Here is a 19,584-nt window from a genome sequence, read left to right on the forward strand (position 1 = left end):
TGAAAAATTCAAAAGCGAAAAAAAAGCAATTGAGCCCCAGCGAAGCAAGGGCAAACGTTCTTGAAAATTGGTATTTTGAGAAGCAAGAAGCATGAAACAATGGAATTTGAATGATGATTTTTTTTTTAATCCAAGAAGGAAAGCAGAAAATCTTTCAAAAATCAGTCCTTATTTCAAGAGGTATGCGATGTTTTTTTTTAGTGTGGTCAAAATTTCATCACTGCTGATGTTTTCCTTGAAAAAGCCATTTTTAGATGTCACTCAAATATTGAACTGATTTGCATTTTCCTAAAAAAAAACAGACTTTTCGAGATTTTCATTTTTTTTTTTCAAGCATGTGATGACGATAGTGTTTTTTAAGTCTGCTTTTTTACACAAATATGGATTCTGCTTGGGGGGGCCAATTCTGAGTTTGGGGGGGCCACGGCCCCCCCCGGCCCCCCTGGTTGCGGCGCCTATGGAGACGATCAGTAAAACAGTTATGTAAAAGGAAAGGACAGGTGAATATTTTCTAAGAATTGGGAGAAAGCAGGGTTGTAAAATGTACATTTAGAGCCGACAACATTTATACAAAGAAGACGAATGCATACAGGGATGACCTCACTCTACTTCGTCGCTACAATATTCGTTTCAGTAACGTTTCAAAAATTATAGCATCAAACCGATTTTGTCGACACAAAAACTCATCTAAGAATATCTCAACCTCATACGGTTCATTAGATTGGGATTCCTCAATAAGAAAAATGATGAAACTATTTCAGATTTCAAAATATTACATATTTAATTGTAATTAATTATCGATTAACGTGATTTAACATACAATAAAATAATATGGATTTTTTACACAACAATAAGTACTAAAATAAAGTTGAGTATGAAATGAAAAATTGAAGAAAAAAAAGAGAGATAATCAGCATGTAAAAATTGGACACGACGAGATCATCCCAGAACACGAATTTCACGAAAAAAAATCGTTCAACTATATTTTATGATTTTTATACGTATTATTCCATCACAGCTAGACCTTACGTACATAGGTCAGTATAAATTCTGGAACTTGCTCCTTATCTTCCAAACACCATGATAAAACAGAGATGAACTGCGATTTCGGTACCCTAGGTTCATGAATAGCTGCATTTTTCTTTAAATAATCAATTACATGTGTTTTCACCTGCAGCAAGATTTCTTCATTCGAAACAAATAAGTCAATGAATTCGAAAAACTGTTCTATAGGAACAAATAAAGCACATTCCGATATTTCGTTTCGGATTGAAGGTGACGACATAAGTTGATTTTTAAAATTCGTGGATAACTCGACATCGCTATAAGCTCCGCTGATAAATTCGTCGAATTCTTCAGGTTTCTGGATGAACTCCTCATTAAAATGCCATCGTCGATCACCGCTATAGGTAGACTCTAGTAACCGCTGTTTGAAATTTCTCGCCGCTTGTATTTCTGGTAATAGAAATCTCACGAATTGATTCAATTCGTCAAAACACGCTCTGATTAGTAACATTCTACAAAAATGAATTGTATATTCGTCATTGGCCATGATGTTTTTCTTAAATTCAGATATCTCATCTTCGTCTCGTAAAGATAGTTTCATTATCGTTTGGAAATCTTCGCTTTCTGTACTTGTACTTCTAATCAATTCTTGATAGAAATTATGCCAGAAAGCGTTCCTCTGCTCATAGGTGGCTTGAGTAAGAACAGCCAATAAGAACTTTAATTCTCTACTCGAGGTTGATGAAAATACGTCACACCTAAGATCTATTATGTCTTCAAATAATTCATTATTCGATGTAATGTCTCTAATAGCCGACCGTTTCAAATTTTCTGCAGCAGTGTTCCATATTTCAAAACATAATTGAAGAAAATTATCAAGATCGCGACCACAACCACCGAAATGTTCGTACACCCAATAACAGCAATCTGGATCCAATCCGGAATCCACATAGCGTCCCTTAACTTCACTTTGCACCACTTTCACGATCAGATTTGCGAAAGCAATCTCGTTCATCGCACTTTTAACATGTGCCCATGTACGACAAACTCTTCGCCATAAATAGAAGTTCTCAACAGAGCATACATCATTTCACAAGCTTTCTCATCAAGAAATTCATCGAGCTGCTGATGGTCCAATTTTGGTAAAATGTACCGAACAAACGATGCTAAATCATAGTTGTAAATATCGATAGCTTTTCGCGAACGAGTATTCGATGGAACACGATCCCAAAAATATTCCAAGGATGGCCAACTGTGAGGCATGAATGTATATAACGCCCACTCTTGAGCCCTTTCGCTTACCGGCGTGGAACTTTGCAGAGAAAGAATCCAATAAGTGAATTGCCGGTTATCATTGAAATAATTATACTCCGCGAGCGACTTATTCGATACAAATGGATAAATTTGTCTAATATCGTCTTCAAAGCAATACGAACAAGCGATTAGAAATTTTTGATCTGGATTAAATCGATCACAATGCATCATACGTTCGGCAGTTCTCGCGTAATGAATACTGCCGTCGTAATCGCACACGAAATCTTCGAAGTATTCCCATACAGAGTTTTGATTGTCGAATTTAAATTGAAATACTAATTCGTAATGTCTCCATAGCCACTTATTCATTGAATGTCCGAATATTTTGACATATTTATCAATGACAGGATAAATTGTAGATGGTAATTCGGGAATGAGTGTAGTTTTCGATGAGATCTGTTTACCAGATGGACGAAACTCTTTCAATGTATTGCTCGAACGGCATTTGATTATTTCGCAGCGCCATATTTCTAGGCTAATGACGATCGCTGATAACTCTCTGAGGGGGACTGGAGTCGGATGAAAAATATCGAACACGTCAGAAGTGACTTCAGCCATTTGAAAATTCTTGATTACGACACAATTTCGATCCAAATCTAGAATCGTAAATAATGATGGAATTAATACTGAGAAATGAGCAGGTAACTTGACTAAAATATGGTCGAATGCTAGGTAATGGACAGATTCATGGTGAATGACATTCACGTATACTCAATTATCATCAGTTATCAAAGTGATAAGAATTTAGCCCACCTATTATGCAAGCAATTATCACAAACAGGTTTTGAGGATTTTCATGAAACTTATACCAACCTCCTGGAGAAATTTTGACCTGCTTTAACGTAGTTCACTCCACAGAAATAGAACTTTCAAAAAGCAACTACTTTATGTAACTAGTATCACCATAAATACGATAATTTGCACATGAAGACCACGAAAATTGAATAACTCAATATGGAACAATGTATGTCAGGTCGTACCCCACCAACAGGTTGCTAGTGGTGCATCCAAATTTCTGTAGGATCGCTCGTATGGTTGACAACATACTCATAAATTTTTTAAAATACAATTTTCAATTGATCAATTATTAATAATTTCACGTAATAATCTCGAAATAATTTTTCATTCGACATATTGATCTTCTTCATAAATTATTTCAAAGTACTTTTCATCTCTCCAAATTCATCATTCATTTTTCAGTTGTGTATTTCAAAGCATTTCACCAGATTTTAATGTAGTTCATACAATACCTATTTTTTTGGGCCCCAAAAATTTCGAAAAATTTACTAAAAAATGATCGAAAGCTGCAATTGCGCGGGTACAGCTTTGGGAATCATCTTTCCCAATCACAAGTAGATAATGTTTAAAGGAGTTTCAGTGCAATTTCAAAGCTCCGCACTTGAAAGGGTAATTTTTGGGCCCAAAATTTTCGAAAAATTTTCTAAAAAATAGTCGAAAATGCGACTAGGTAGCTGCAACATAGAAAATTGTTTTTTCTAATGTTTAGTGGGGGTTTTGGACTAGATTACGAGTCTGAGCACATCTAACAAGGGAACCTCTTGAGGTGTCACACTCCGATTTGAACGGGACCGCGATTTTTGCAAAGAGCATAGTCTAAAACCCCCCAAAACCAAATTTTCAGCTGCCCAAGTTCATTTTTCGATTTTTGATGAACTTTTGAAAATTCAAAATTGACTGTTTTTGGCGATTTACCTATGCCTTTTTTGAAAAGTACGTACTTGATCAGTAAAAATTGTCAAACTAAGGCCCAGAATTAATATTAATTACCCAAATCCAAATTTCTTCATTTCCAGCCATTCTGGAGCCTCCAGCGCGATTTTTCAAGTTCTCCAGAATTTTGAATTTGCTCCAGAAGGCGTGAATATGCAGTTGGGAAGCTAAAAATCGAGTTGTATATTACACTCGACCTGTTTAACGAGCTTATCCACATTTGCGCCGATTTTGAGAGTGACACCTCAAGAGTGGTTTTTTGAGGTGTCACTCTCGCTCCAAAATGGCTGGAAATGGTAGAATTTGCGCTTCGGGGGTTAGTTCTTGAAGAAATACAGCGATTCGCACAAATTTCAAAAATTTCCTCACAAACGGTTATCTTTTGATTTTTTGGATTTTTTAATTTTGAAAAAAGCTGGTCAAAAAACCACTCTTGAGGTGTCACTCCCAAAATCGGCTCTAATGTAGGTAGATAAACTTGTTAAACAGGTCGAATATAATACACAACTCGATTTTTAGCTGCCCAATTGCATATTCACGCCTTCTGAAGCAAATTCAAAATTCTGGAGAAATTGAAAAATCATGCTGGAGGCTCCAGAATGGCTGGAAATTGTGAAATTTTGATTTGAGGCTTAGTTTTGGACAAAATATAGAGATTCGCGTAAATTTCTAAAATTTCCACACAAACGGGAAACATTTGATTTTTTGAATTTTTTAATTTTGAAAAAAGTTTGTCAAAAAGCCACTTTTGAGGTGTCACTCCCAAAATCGACTCAAATGTAGGTAGATAAATTTGTCAAACAGGTCGAATATAATACACAACTTGATTTTTAGTTGCCCAACTGCATATTCACGCCTTCTGGAGCAAATTCAAAATTCTGGAGAAATTGAAAAATCATGCTGGAGGCTCCAGAATGGCTGGAAATTGTGAAATTTGGATTTGGATAATTAATATTAGTTTTAGGACTTATTTTGACCATTTTTATTGATCTAGTACGTACTTTTTAAAAAAAGCATAAATCGCCAAAAACAGCCAATTTTGAATTTTCAAAAATTCGCCAAAAATCTAAAAATGAACTTGGGCAGCTGAAAATTTGGTTTTGGGGGTTTCAGACTATGCTCTTCCCAAAAATCGCGATCCCGTTCAAATCGGAGTGTGACACCTCAATAGGTTCCCTTGTAAAGCTAATTTTTGTACCCAAAATTTTCAAAAAATTTCCCATTTCTGTAGGATTGCTCGCTGGTGTCATCGACTTTGTGAACACAAAAACTCAAAAATCTCATGAAAATAAAACCTCTCAGAATATCTCGACCTCACACGGATCATTCAATTACGATTTTTCGACAAGAAAAATGATAAAACTGCTTCAAATTTTAAAATATCACTACACCATTCAGTATCAATAATTTATGCGATTGATGTTATTCACAAAATTCGCAGTAAAAATTACGAAAATTTTCTGAAGTTCCTTCGGCTTCTCCAGAAGGTAAATATTTTCTCTCCTCCAACCTCCTCTCCCCTCCCCACATTTCCCATAGACCGAAAAACCTGTTTAATATGTATATCGCAAACCGTTTTATTTGAGTTATGAGGCTTCAAAAATCATTCGGAATATTGACTCAACTCAAGATTGATTTAAATAATACTTTTGCATCGTTGATTGTACGTAATTTATTTATCGATTTCAATTATTGAAACATGATATAACTTAATTATGGATTATTTTTACAAAGACTAAAATAAAGTTATCAAATGAAAAAATAAAAAAACAAACAAACAATCGAGAGATAATCAGAATGTAAAAATATGGCTTGACAAGATCATCCCAGACTACGAATTTTACTTAAAAATAGGTCAACTAGAAACTAGATGTGATTTTTAGATAATTCCATAAAAACTATGTAGATCATACTGAAATAGCTCAGCTCAAATTTTGAAACTTCCTTAGTACACAATGACAAGGGGAAGAAGAATTCGTTTGGTTGAAACAAAAGTGTCGATAAATTCAATGAGCTGTGCTATATAGATACAAATAAAACATTGACTGATAAATGTTCTCAGACTTAAGGTGACGACATAGGCCTATAAGCATATTTTTAAAGTTTATAATAATCTAGGTACTGATCGACATTATCATAAGCATCGTTGATAAATTCATTGAATTCTTTTTCTTTCTGACCGATCTCAAATTATAAAATCAATCATTGAGAAAAGCTAGGTAATCGTAGTAGCCTATTATCCGTTTGAAATTTATTGCTGCTTCCTCATCCGGCAATAAAAATCTCACGAAATTATTCAATTTCTCGAGACACGATTTGGTTAGTAATCTACTACAAAAAGAAAGCATATTTAGGTCATTGGCCATGATGTTTTTCTTAAATTGAGTTATCTCATCTTCATCTCGTAAACATAGCCGCATTATTTCATGTAAACCTTCGCCGCATGTATCTTCGGTAATCAAATTTTTCCAGCAATTATGCCAGAAAGCGTTCCTCTGCTCGTAGGTGGCATGAGAAAGAACAGCCGATGAGAAATTCAATTCTCTCAAGGTCGGTGAGGATTCAAAACAGAGAAATTCTTCTCGATTGCGTTCAAATATTTCAATATTCGATACAATGTCTCTAATCACCGAACGTTTCAAATTTTCTGAAGCAGTGTTCCATATTTCAAAACATAATTGAAGAAAATTATCAAGATCTCGATAATCATCGACATAGTACTCGTCCATGTGCCAACAACTGTCACCATGATTCGAAGGATCTGAGGAAAATATCACTGTTGAATGCAATTCGGAATTTGCATACCCTCCCATTACCTCACTTCGCATCATTTTCGCAATCAGATTTGTGAAACCAATCTCGTTCATTAAGTTTTTAATGCAAATCCACGACGATAGAATGGCTTCTTCATCATAACAAGATCTTTTCAACAAAGCGTACAACAAATCACAACCATTTTCATGAAGAAATTCATTGAGCTGTTGATCGTCTACTTTTGGTAAAATGAATCGAACAAACGATGGTAAATCATCGACAGAAAGATCGATAGCTGCATGTAAACGATTCTCCGATGGAACATGATTCCAAAAATATTCCAACGATGACCTACTGTGAGGCATGAAATCACTTATTAACCATCCTTCGGTAAGACGTTCATCTTCGATATGAGGTTCGGGTATCCTGTTATCATTTTCGAGAAAATCAATCCAATACGCGAATTGCGGATTTGCATAGAATCTTTTATACAGCGAGTCTGTTTTTTCCAATCCAAGTGGCCAAATTCGTATGATGTCGTCTTCGAAACAATACGTACAAGCGATTAGAAATTTTTGATCTGGATCGAATTGATCACAATCCATCATACGTTGGGCAGTCCTCTCGTAATGAATGGTCCCGTTGTAATCGCATACAAAATCTTCGAAATATTCCAAAACAGAGTTTTTACTCTCGTAATAGAAATTGAATACTGCTCTATGATGTTTCCATAGCCAGTTATTCATTGAAAATCCAAATCTTTCAACATATGTATCTATTATAGGATAAATTACAGATGGCAAATCGGGAATCATCGCTTTTGATGAGACACTTTGACCAGATGAACGGAAGTCCTTCAACGAACCACTCGAACGGTACTTATTTATTTCGCAGCGCCATATTTCGAGGCTAATGACGATCGCTGGTAACTCCCTGAGGGGGACTGGAGTCGGATGAAAAATATCGAACACGTCAGAAGTGATTTCAGCCATTTGCAAATCTTGATTAAGACACAATTTCGATCCAAACCTAGAATCGAAAATAATGATTGAATTAATGCTGCTGAGAAATGCGCAGGTAACATTGCTAAAATAAGTTCGAATGGGAATAGGCAGATCAATCTTGGATTCAATTATCATCAGTAATCAATGTGATAATAATTAGGTATTGATTAGGTATTTTAAAACAGATTCATTTTACGTAATAATCATGAAATAGTTTTGCATTCGACTTTGATCTTCTTCATAAAATTCATCTCTCAAACTTCACCATTTCCAGTGCGATTCTCAACAATCAACATAAATATTTTTTACTTATGTATTCCATGAATTTTAATCATCTCGAAGTTTTTATTTTATTCAGCTTCGATCTTCTCTATAAAAGATTTCAAATTGCGTTTCATCTCTCAAAAGCATACTTTCATAGTTCATTTCCAGTTACATAATTTCAAAACCTCTAGCGAAGCCTCCATATCAGCTATTTTGTGTCCAATTTAAAAATGAATCCTTACAGCAATTTTTTTCCAGTTGAACATCTCAATAAATTCATATCCGAGAAGACCCACGGGAGCTATATACCTACCTATTCCAACAGATAGAAAAATTTCTGAACTAGATAAAGTTATTTTGAAAAAGAATGCGAGAATGCGTATATCACCAGACAAAACTTCAGGTGCTGAAGCGCTTTTTTCGTTTTTTTATAGAGTTTTTTAAAATTATCAAGGGTCAAAAATGGGGAAGGGGGAATCCAAATCTTACCGAATTAATATTAGAATGCTGAAATTTGGTAGGCATCCAATTTTGGACCCTTTGATCGATTGTAAACGGTTTCGAATAGTTTTGAGTATATCTAAGTAGGTATACGTATATTTCTGAAGCCTCTAGCAGATCTTCGAAGGTGGAAATTTTCACGAAATGTTGCATAATGAAGTCACAAACCTAAAATTCGTATTGCATTCCAATTTTAGTATTTGCTGAGTCGATTCGAGATGACTTTGAGTCACCAGGAAGTTGCTAGAGACTCCAAAACGGCTTGAAACCATCTTCAAGCGACTAGTGGAGTCAAAAAAAGAGGGATCAAACTGAATTTCAGATTTCATTTGTTAAACTGCAATCCTACAAAGAATTTTTTCAAACATTCATAAAAGCTCAACTTAACAAACGTCTAAATTTACTAAAAATTGTTAAAAATCCAAAGTATAACCCATCACGCCAACTATTACTTCACTTGTACAAAGCTCTGATACGTAGTAAAATTGAATATGGAAGTCCATGCTTTACAAACCTGTCAAATAAAACTACTAACATTCTCAAAACTGTTCAAAATTCCTCCTTGCGCATCTGCATAGGTGCTCTCTATTCGTCTCCAATTGATAGTATTTATTGTGAAGCTGCAGAGCTTCCTCCTGATTTTAGGAAAATTCTCATGACAAACAAATTCTTAACAACCATTGCAAATAATCCATCTCACCCTCTTCAAAGGTCACTCAATGTCTACAGCTCTCAGCATTTCCTCCATACTTCAGGTCCAATCCCAGAATTTATCAAAAATATGAACAACCTACAAATTGACCTAGAAAACCTAATACATCCCTTGCAGAAATTCTGTGACAATGACCGACAGTAATTTACAATTTTATAACAGTTACTGTTAAGAACTGTTAGTAATTAACAGTTTTTCATCGATTGCTGACAGTTATACTCACAAGGGAACTACCTGAACCGGCAGAAACGAAAATGAACGAATCAAAGCTAGATCGAAAGGAGACCACCTCAGGACCCCAAATCCAAAATTTCAAGTGCTAAAGTTGATTTCTCGATTTTTGGTGAATTTTTGAAAATTGAAAAATCCGAAAAATTATCATTAATTAATACCAAAAATAGAAAATATTTACAACTATCGAAATGCGTAAAACCTCAATTCCAGTCATTCTGGAGCCTCCAGCAATTTTTTATCATTTCTCCAGAATCTTGAAATTGCTGTGAAACGGCTAAAAATCAACTTTAGCACAAATAACTTTATTTGGGGCTTATGTGGGTTGCCTTTAACCATTTTTTGCGGTTGTCGCGAAAATCGGCGTCTGCCGATTCAGATGTGTATTTTGGCCACTGGAAAAAATGACAAAATTTGAAAATTTTAATGGATGCTCCAGAATGGTCAAAATGGAGGTTTTGCCTATTCGGAGCGTCGAAAATCGGTCAGAGCTCGATTTCGGATAGGTAGCATCGCAAAAGATGGAATATTCAACATTTTCAAATTTTGTCATTTTTTCCAGTGGCCAAAAATACACATCTGAACCGGCAGACGCCGATTTTCGCGACAACCGCAAAAAATGGTTAAAGGCAACCCACATAGGCTCCAAATAAAGTTATTTGTGCTAAAGTTTATTTTTAGCCATTCCACAGCAATTTCAAGTTTCTGGAGAAATGATAAAAAATCGCTGGAGGCTCCAGAATGGTCGAAATGGAGGTTTCACCTATTCGGAACGTCGAAAATAGGTCAGAGCTCGATTTCGGACAGGTAGCATCGCAAAAGATGGAATATTCAACATTTTCAAATTTTGTCATTTTTTCCAGTGGTCAAAAATACACATCCGAACCGGCAGACGCCGATTTTCGCGACAACCGCAAAAAATGGTTAAAGGCAACCCACATAGGCCCCAAATAAAGTTATTTGTGCTAAAGTTGATTTTTAGCCGTTTCACAGCAATTTCAAGATTCTGGAGAAATGATAAAAAATTGCTGGAGGCTCCAGAATGACTGGAATTGAGGTTTTACGCATTTCGATAGTTGTAAATGAGTTAGGGACACCATCTGAGCCACTTCCCGAGAAAATTCCATTTTTCATCAATATTTTCTATTTTTGGTATTAATTAATGATAATTTTTCGGATTTTTCAATTTTCAAAAATTCACCAAAAATCGAGAAATCAACTTTAGCACTTGAAATTTTGGATTTGGGGTCCTGAGGTGGTCTCCTTTCGATCTAGCTTTGATTCGTTCATTTTCGTTTCTGCCGGTTCAGGTAGTTCCCTTGTCAGTAACAGTTAGTTTCTTGATGATTTCCAAATGTTACCAACAGTTATTGCCAGAGACATGGCGGCTATTTGATAGTTACTTACAGTTACCGTTAGTGTCATGACAGTGTCTAAATATTAGCATAAGAAAATTGGCATTGAGTGGGAAACGCTTGCATACAGGCTGAATTTTGGTATACTGGCCTATTTTTACAACCTGAACACGAATCCTTGGTGTCTCTGATGTATGTCCCTAGTTTGCTTTCCCACCAATTGTGGATTTTAGCCCCCCAAATGAGGGTTTTCTCCCGTATCTTCTCAAATTGCGGTCCTAGCTTAAAAATGTGGTCCATAGAAGTTGTTCTACATCAAATTTCTCATCAGATGACCCATGAACCAACTTCGTCCCCCCAGGGGGAGGTGGACCTAGAGTCAATCAGCATCGAATAATAAAACGCTCAAGGGGAAGCTGAATTTTGGTATACTGGTCCATTTTTACACCCTTAAAACACGAATCCTTATTCCTTAGTGTCCCACCGGTTCCTAGTGACCTTTCCCCCATTGTGGATTTTAGCCCCCCCCCCAATGAGTTTTTCCCCTACCCCTTTAAATTGCAGTCCTACCCCAAAAATAGGGTGTATGAAAGTTGTTGTACATCAAATTTCTCATCAGATGATCTACAAAACAACTTCGTCCCCCTGAGGGAGGTGGACCTGATGTCAATCTAATGTAAGGGGTTTTTGAATATGAGTCCATGATAATTGATAGTTATGAAATATGTTTTTTTACAACAATTTTGACCTCACACGAGTGTAGGAAAATGGATTATGATCTCAAATTATTCCTGTGGGGAGTACCTCTTTCCACCCTTCATACATATCATGGCTCATATTCAAAAACCCCCTATATTTAATTGACTGCAGGTCCACCCCCCTCGGGGGGACAATGTTGGTTCATAGGCCATCTGATGAGAAATTTGACGTAGAACAATTTTTATAGACTCCATTTTTGGAATAGGATCGCAATTTGAGGAGATACGGGAGAAAAACCTTATTTCCGGGGGTATAAAATCCACAATGGGGGCAGCAAGCAAGGGATAACTGAGGTACACCAAGGATTCGTGTTCAGGGTACAAAAATAAGCCAGTATACCGAAATTCAGCTTGTGATACGATGTTGGTAAATGAAAAGAAAAAGTTGAAATCATTCATCACTTGAAAATTTTTAAAGTCCAGAGTGTCGAGAGATGCATATAAAAGCATTCAGCACCAGTTCTTTCATCAACTCCAGTAGTCTAGTAGGTAAGTTAGGTGGATAATGCTGTGATGTGCACGAGGTCTCGGGTTCGATCCTTACCCCAGGTGGAAAATTTTTTTAGATTTTTCAAAATTTTTTTGGAAAGAATTCTTCAATTCTAGCACTGTAGCTTACAGGGAAGTACTAAATTCAATCATCAAGCCACATATTTCAATTTTTTACATTTACATTTCACAATGTAAGTAATTTTTAGTCAAATCACCAACAGTTATTGTTAGTGATTTTACTAACAGTTTTTTACATCCTTAGAAGGTGACGAAAAAACTGTTAGTTTTTTTACTAACAATAACTGACACGGAATTTCTGCAAGGGATCAACCAATATCTTATCCCCCTTGGTCTCTCAAACCTATACAGATGGAATTTTACTTGAGAAACTACCCAAAACATGATCACTCCCCATTATCAATCAAGAGTCATTACTTAGAACTGTTATCAAACTATACTGAATATAACTTATGCTTCACAGATGGTTCAAAAATTTCTAATATTCATACTGGTTATGCTTACTCAATTAATGACAAAGTTCTCAGTTTCAAAATTCACAACTGCATGTGCCTCAATTTTTACTGCTGAACTCACTGCCATAAAACATTGCCTAATAGATATAATTTCCATTCAATCAGAAAATAAAAAATTCTTAATCCAAAGCGACTCACTAAGTTCACTGCTATCCATTCGAAACATTTTTTCTGACCATCCCATAGTCCAAGACATACATAAGTCCCTTTTTAACCTCCAATATTATGATTACTCAATTAGCTTCATGTATGTTCCCAGCCACATAGGTATCACTGGAAACGAAACTGTTGATAGACTAGCAAAAACAGCCGCTACCCCCTCCCCTCTTACCACTCTCACTCCTGATGACATTAAATCTCTAATCACTCACAACACATTTACTAACTGGCAGAACTTTTCGTCACAACAAACTTCAAACAAACTCTTCCAACATGAAAAAACCACCCTCCCCTGGAAAAATGTAGGCCACCTGAACAGAAAAGAAGAAATCCTGATTACCAGACTAAGAATAGGCCACACAAAAATTACTCATAACCACTTATACCAAAAAGAACCAAAACCCTCATGCCAATTTTGCAGAAACGAACCCATATCCATCCAACACATACTTTTCAACTGTCCCCAACTAAAACAAAACAGACTTACACTACAGATAAAAGAAAACCCACCTACTATCCCTGACGAACCCTCAGAAATACAAAAATTCATCTCCCTAATAAAAAACATCAACCTCACAAACCAAATCTAACCCCCCCCCCTTACGGGTGTAATAATCTTGTTATTATAAACACCCAAAAAAAAAAAAATTTATACGGTGCTGAATTGGCAGAAATCGATTTTCCAAAAAAAAAGTAGGCAACTTTAGTAATCAAAATAGCTCGAAAATGTAACCAAAAATTGAAAAAATCGCAGGTAAAACATTTCAATGTGGAGAAAAATGACGGAAAACAACACAAAAAAAGTTGGATTTTTGGCAATCAAAGAGAGAATTTCTGCAATTTATACCAAAAACTTCAATTTTTGGAAAAGAACAAAATATTTGAACAATTTTTTTTTAAAAATGAGACTGTTTGGGATTTAAAAAAAAAACAATTTTCAACCGTTATTGATAAAAATTGAAATTTTTTCATAGGTGAGTACCTACCCACTTGAAAAAGCAAGAATTTCAGACAATATTATTGGCAAAAAGCAAGACTTTGATAATTTTAGCAAAAGGAAGGATTTCTTTGGTAATTTTTGGCAAAAAAGCCAAACTTTTGAACCATTATAAAAAATGAAATAAAACTTTGAAATTTTTGAAAATCAATGAAACTGTTTGGAATTTTTGAAAGGAAAAACAACAAAATTTTTAACCAATTTTGAAAAATAGGGGATTTTTTGTCAATAAAAAACGAAAATTCTTGAAAAATCGAGAATTTTTTACTAATTGGTTTTTACTTTTTAGTAAAAAGTACAACTAGTAGAGCTATGCGGGTGTTATTGTCAAAAAATTGCATTTTTTCGCAATTTTTGCGGGAATCGAGATTTTTTGCAACTTTTTGTTTTGGTGAAAAAATACTTTAGAAAAAAAGTAAATATTTTTAACAATTTTGCTGAAATAAGAGTGAGGCTTTTCTTCGAATTTTCAGAAAAATACGAGATTCGTTGGCAATTTTAGCCCAATAAGCGATAATTTTCAGAAAGAAACTCGACTTTTCCGCAATTTCGTTTTGAAATTCGAATTTTATCGCACTAGAAGCTAAATTATATCTAAGTACTTCATTTCAAGAATCTTTTTTACCAAAAATGGAAGTATTTTTGTAAGTATGAGTACCTACATATTTTAATTAATACTTGAGCTATCACGTTTCATACGTTTAGTCGGTTTGATGCCGTAATTTTTCAAAACCTCTTCACATCATTTTGTCTCAAAAATAAAACCTTTTAGAATATCTCCACTTCACATGGTTCATTCAATTGGGATTTTTCAACAAGAAAAATGATAAAACTGCTTCCAATTTCAAAATATTAAAATACCATTGAGAGTGCGAGTATCAATTAGGCATGGAATTGATTTTATTCACAAAATTCACTGATTTTAGGGGTAAAAATGGCAAAACTTTCTGAATTTCCCCCGGTTTTTCCAGAAAGGAAACATTTCCTTTTTTTATCGGGTTCCCATTAAATTAAAACCTGTTTCAAATCTCGTAAACCGATTTACTTGAGGAGCCCTCAAAAATCAAAGTCTTATACTATCGCATCGAAATGGCTCATTCCCCTCACGCCCTCCCACCTTGGAGAGTTGGGATGGAAATTAACAATGGTTAGCAGTGTATCAAAAAAGATAAGCCTACTTGTGAAACACATTAAAAGAATTGTTCATTTTTTGCTCCAGGTATACCAAGTGAGGACTGAGGATTAACCCATCAATATTCTATAACATCGGCACCATTATTCAGAATCTTGACTCAATTCAAGATTGATATCAATAATATTTTTGCATCGTTGATTGTACGTAATTTAATTATCAATTTGCATGATTGAAACATAATATAACATACTTATATGGATTATTTACAAAGACTAAAATAAAGTTATCAAATGAAAAAATAAAAAAACAAACAAACAATCGAGAGATAATCATAATGTAAAAAGCTGACTTGACAAGATCATCACAGACCACGAATTTTTACAAAAAATTCGTTCAACTAGAAACTATAAGATGTGATTTTTAGATTATTCCATAAAAACTAGATCATATTTAAATAGCTCAGCTCAAAATTTGAAACTTCCTTAGTACTTTCTAAACATCATAATAACACAGAGATAAACGAAGATTTCGATACCATAGATTCATACTTGGCTGTTTCTTTCTATAAAAAAAAAATTAATCATACGAAATTTCACCAAAATCAGAAAACTAAAAGGAGGGACTTAGGAAGGACCGTTTGGAAAGACAATTCCAAAATTGAAAATGTACTGATACCCACCCACACCCCCCAATCATTTTTACAAAATTGCCAAAACAAAACTTCAAAAATTTATAATTTTTAGAAGGAACAAAAAATTAATCAAGAAAGTACATCAAGCAACAGAAATAACCAATTGGTTTTCATTAACAAAATATCCAATTTTTCGCTACATATTATTATTTAATTATTTTGACATTTAAAAAAAATGAAGAATTCTGAAAAATCAAGTTTGCATTCTTCGCTAGATTTCGATTAAAAGACAGAATCATTTTAAAATTCGGAAAAAACAAGAACGTTCGGGTAACAAGACAAACTTTTCCTGACTTCCTGGATCGGAAGGACTGTTAGACACAATGCCAAGAAGAATTCGTTTGGTTGAAACAAAAGGGTCAATAAATTCAATGAGCTGTGCTATATAGATACAAATAAAACATTGACTGATAAATGTTCTCAGACTTAAGGTGACGACATAGGTCTATAAGCATATTTTTAAAGTTTCCAATAATCTAGGTAGGTACTGATCGACATTGTCATAAGCATCGTTGATAAATTCATCGAATTCTTTTTCTTTCTGAACGATCTCAAATTATAAAATCAATCATTAAGAAAAGCTAGGTAATCGTAGTAGCCTATTATCCGTTTGAAATTTATTGCATCTTCCTCATCCGGCAATAAAAATCTCACGAAATGATTCAATTTGTCTAAAGACGATTTGGTTAGTAATCTACTACAAAACGAAAGCATATTTACGTCATTGATCATGACGTTTTCCTTAAAATGAGTTATCTCATCTTCGTCTCGTAAACATAGCCGCATTATTTCATGTAAACCTTCGCCACACGTTTCTTCATTAATCAACTCTTTCCAGAAATTATGCCAGAAAGCGTTCCTCTGCTCGTAGGTGGCGTAAGAAAGTACAGCCAATGGGAACTTCAATTCTCTCGGGGCCGGTGAGGTTTCAAAACAGAGAAATTGATTACGATTGTCTTCAAATAATTCATTATTCGATATAATGGCTCTAACCGCCGAACGTTTCAAATTTTCTGAAGCAGTGTTCCATATTTCTGAACATATTTTAAGAAAATTATCAAGATCTCGATAATCTTCAACGTAGTATTCGTCCATGAACCACGAACAGTCAACATGATTGGGAGGATCTGAGGAAACTATCACTCTCAGATAAAATCCGGAATGTCCATAGCCTCCTATAACCTCACTTTGCATCATTTTCACAATCAGATCTGTGAAACAATACTCGTTGATTAAGTTTTTAACGCAAATCCATGTCGATAGAATAGCTTCTTCATCATAACAAGATTTTTTCAACAAAGCGTATAGCAATTCACAACCATTTACGTCAAGAAATTCATTGAGCTGTTGATCGTCCAATTTTGGTAAAATGAATCGAACAAACGATGGTAAATCATCGACAGAAAGATCGATAGCTACCTGCAAACGATTTTCCGATGAAACATGATTCCAAAAATATTCCAACGATGATCTACTGCGAGGCATGAAATCACTTATCCCCCATTCATCGGTAACATGACCGGTCATCTTGATATGATTTTCGAGAAAATCAATCCAATATGCGAATTGCGAATTTCCATAGTATCTTTTATACAACGAGTCCGTTTTATTCAATCCAAGTTCAGGCCAAATTTCTACGATATCGTCTTCGAAACAATACGTGCAAGCGATTAGAAATTTTTCATCTGGATCGAGTTGATCACAATCCATCATACGTTCAGCAGTCCTCTCGTAATGAATGGTTCCGTTGTAATCGCATACAAAGTCTTCAAAGTATTCTAATACACTGGCTTCGTGGTCGTACGCCCAATGAAATTTAAATACTGCTTGATGATGTTTCCGTAGCCAGTTATTCATTGAAAATCCAAATCTTTCAATATATGTATCTATTATGGGATAAATCTGAGATGGCAAATGGGGAATTATGGTTTTCGATGAGACACTTTGACCAGATGGACGGAAGTCCTTCAAGGAACCGCTGGACTGGTATTTCTTTATTTCGCAGCGCCATATTTCGAGGCTAATGACGATCGCTGATAACTCCCTGAGGGGGACTGGAGTCGGATGAAAAATATCGAACACGTCAGAAGTGATTTCAGCCATTTGCAAATCTTGATTAAGACACAATTTCGATTCAAACCTAGAATCGAAAATAATGATGGAATTAATGCTGCTGAGAAATGTGCAGGTAACATTACTAAAATAAGATCGCATTGGAATATAGACAGATCAATCATAGATTCAATTATCATTAGAACAGCCTAACAAGGGAACCTCTTGAGGTGTCACACTCCGATTTGAACGGGACCGCGATTTTTGGAAAGAGCATAGTCTAAAACCCCCAAAACCAAATTTTCAGCTGCCCAAGTTCATTTGTGATCTGTCACGAGAAAACCAGCTTAGTGTCCAAAAAATCGATATCTTTTTTATGGTGGATATTAGTGGTACGTAGGGTGCTGAATCCGACTGGGGGGTTGAAACATTCGCGAACGACTCTCTTGACCCTAAATCTGAGGTCAAAAAAATAAAGCAACTACAGTAAAAATTGAAAATTTTTTTTTTTTAGATTTTCTTGAAAGGTATGTTCTGGAGAGTCGAAATGCAAAGGGGGAGTCCCGATAAGGCCGTTTTTTGGGCCCGGACAGTTATCGACTCAACCACTCTTAAAATGTTGTAATAAATGTCCCAAATACGAATCCGTGGTCAGTTAACCCAAAATGACCACTTTTTCGGCTCCAGGGGTTCCCAAAGTTGTGAATAAGAAAAAAACTTTGGGAACCACTGACAATCAATTTCAAAAACTTTTATAGCGTAAAATATCTTTTTGAACCCTATAAACGTTATGCGAGGTGATTTTTTTATTTTCGACCCTCGGGAGCAGACATTGGGGGGTTTTGATTTTTGGAAAATTTTGGAACCACCATTTTGAACCTACCCCTTTGAACCCCGCTAAAAAGCTTTTTACAGTTTATTAGTATCTGAAAGACCTCCATCCTACCAAATTTTGAGCTCAATAAAATTTTCCGCTGGTACTCAAAAATCCAATTTTCCAATTTTTCGTAATTTCGATACTTTGGGAACCCCTGGAAAGCTAGAAACCGGCGATTTGCGCCAAACGTAACGTTTTGAGGTATACAATCAACTATCTAGATGAAAAACTTTAATTAGGCTCCCTACATATTCGTAATTTTGAACCCTTTTTTTGGAGCCTCCCACTTTAGGCACCCCTAAAAAAGGCGTTTATGCATATTTTTTCAAATAAATTGGAGCATTTGAGTTTAAAACACACTAGGAAGCGGTCGATAATTTTTCATTTGATTTTTCCTGTAACTTTCAAAATTGGGCTATTTGGGGTCAAATTCTGACATTTTTACTTCGTTGAAATCTTGAAAACGTTATTTTCACGTATTTTCGTAGAGTTAAATCTCAGAATATGACCCAAAAAAGCCCAATTTTGAATGTTACAGGAAAAATCAAATGAAAAATTATCGATCGCTTCCTAGTGTGTTTTAAACTCAAATGCTCCAATTTATTTGAAAAAATATGCATAAACGCCTTTTTTAGGGGTGCCTAAAGTGGGAGGCTCCAAAAAAAGGGTTCAAAATTACGAATATGTAGGGAGCCTAATTAAACTTTTTCATCTAGATAGTTGATTGTATACCTCAAAACGTTACGTTTGGCGCAAATCGCCGGTTTCTAGCTTTCCAGGGGTTCCCAAAATATCGAAATTACGAAAAATTGGAAAATTGGATTTTTGAGTACTAGCGGAAAATTTTATTGAGCTCAAAATTTGGTAGGATGGAGGTCTTTCAGATACTAATAAACTGTAAAAAGCTTTTTAGCGGGGTTCAAAGGGGTAGGTTCAAAATGGTGGTTCCAAAATTTTCCAAAAATCAAACCCCCCCCCAATTTCTGCTCCCGAGGGTCGAAAATAAAAAAATCACCTCG

The 19,584-nt window shown here is 35.2% G+C and overlaps 2 protein-coding genes across 2 annotated transcripts in view; both read right to left on the bottom strand.

The window, feature by feature from the left end:
• Window positions 1–770: 770 nt before the first annotated feature.
• On the bottom strand, window positions 771–3,283 carry LOC135848887 (uncharacterized). Its single transcript, XM_065368967.1, has 2 exons — window positions 3,133–3,283; window positions 771–2,915 (listed from the first exon to the last, which is right to left on the bottom strand). Exon 2 carries the CDS (start codon window positions 2,018–2,020, stop codon window positions 1,019–1,021), a length of 1,002 nt encoding a protein of 333 aa, XP_065225039.1. The 5' UTR covers window positions 2,021–2,915; window positions 3,133–3,283; the 3' UTR covers window positions 771–1,018.
• Window positions 3,284–5,725: 2,442 nt separating this feature from the next.
• The window catches only part of LOC135846369 (uncharacterized), a 63,781-nt gene continuing 49,922 nt past the window's right edge, over window positions 5,726–19,584 (bottom strand). Inside the window, exon 2 of the mRNA XM_065365424.1 lies at window positions 5,726–7,833. Coding sequence (XP_065221496.1) covers window positions 6,249–7,796 — 1,548 coding nt within the window. The 5' untranslated portion in view covers window positions 7,797–7,833 and the 3' untranslated portion in view covers window positions 5,726–6,248. The remainder of the gene's footprint in view (window positions 7,834–19,584) is intronic.

The sequence above is a fragment of the Planococcus citri genome, chromosome 5 (genome assembly GCF_950023065.1).
Source record: "Planococcus citri chromosome 5, ihPlaCitr1.1, whole genome shotgun sequence".
Taxonomy (NCBI): domain Eukaryota; kingdom Metazoa; phylum Arthropoda; class Insecta; order Hemiptera; family Pseudococcidae; genus Planococcus; species Planococcus citri.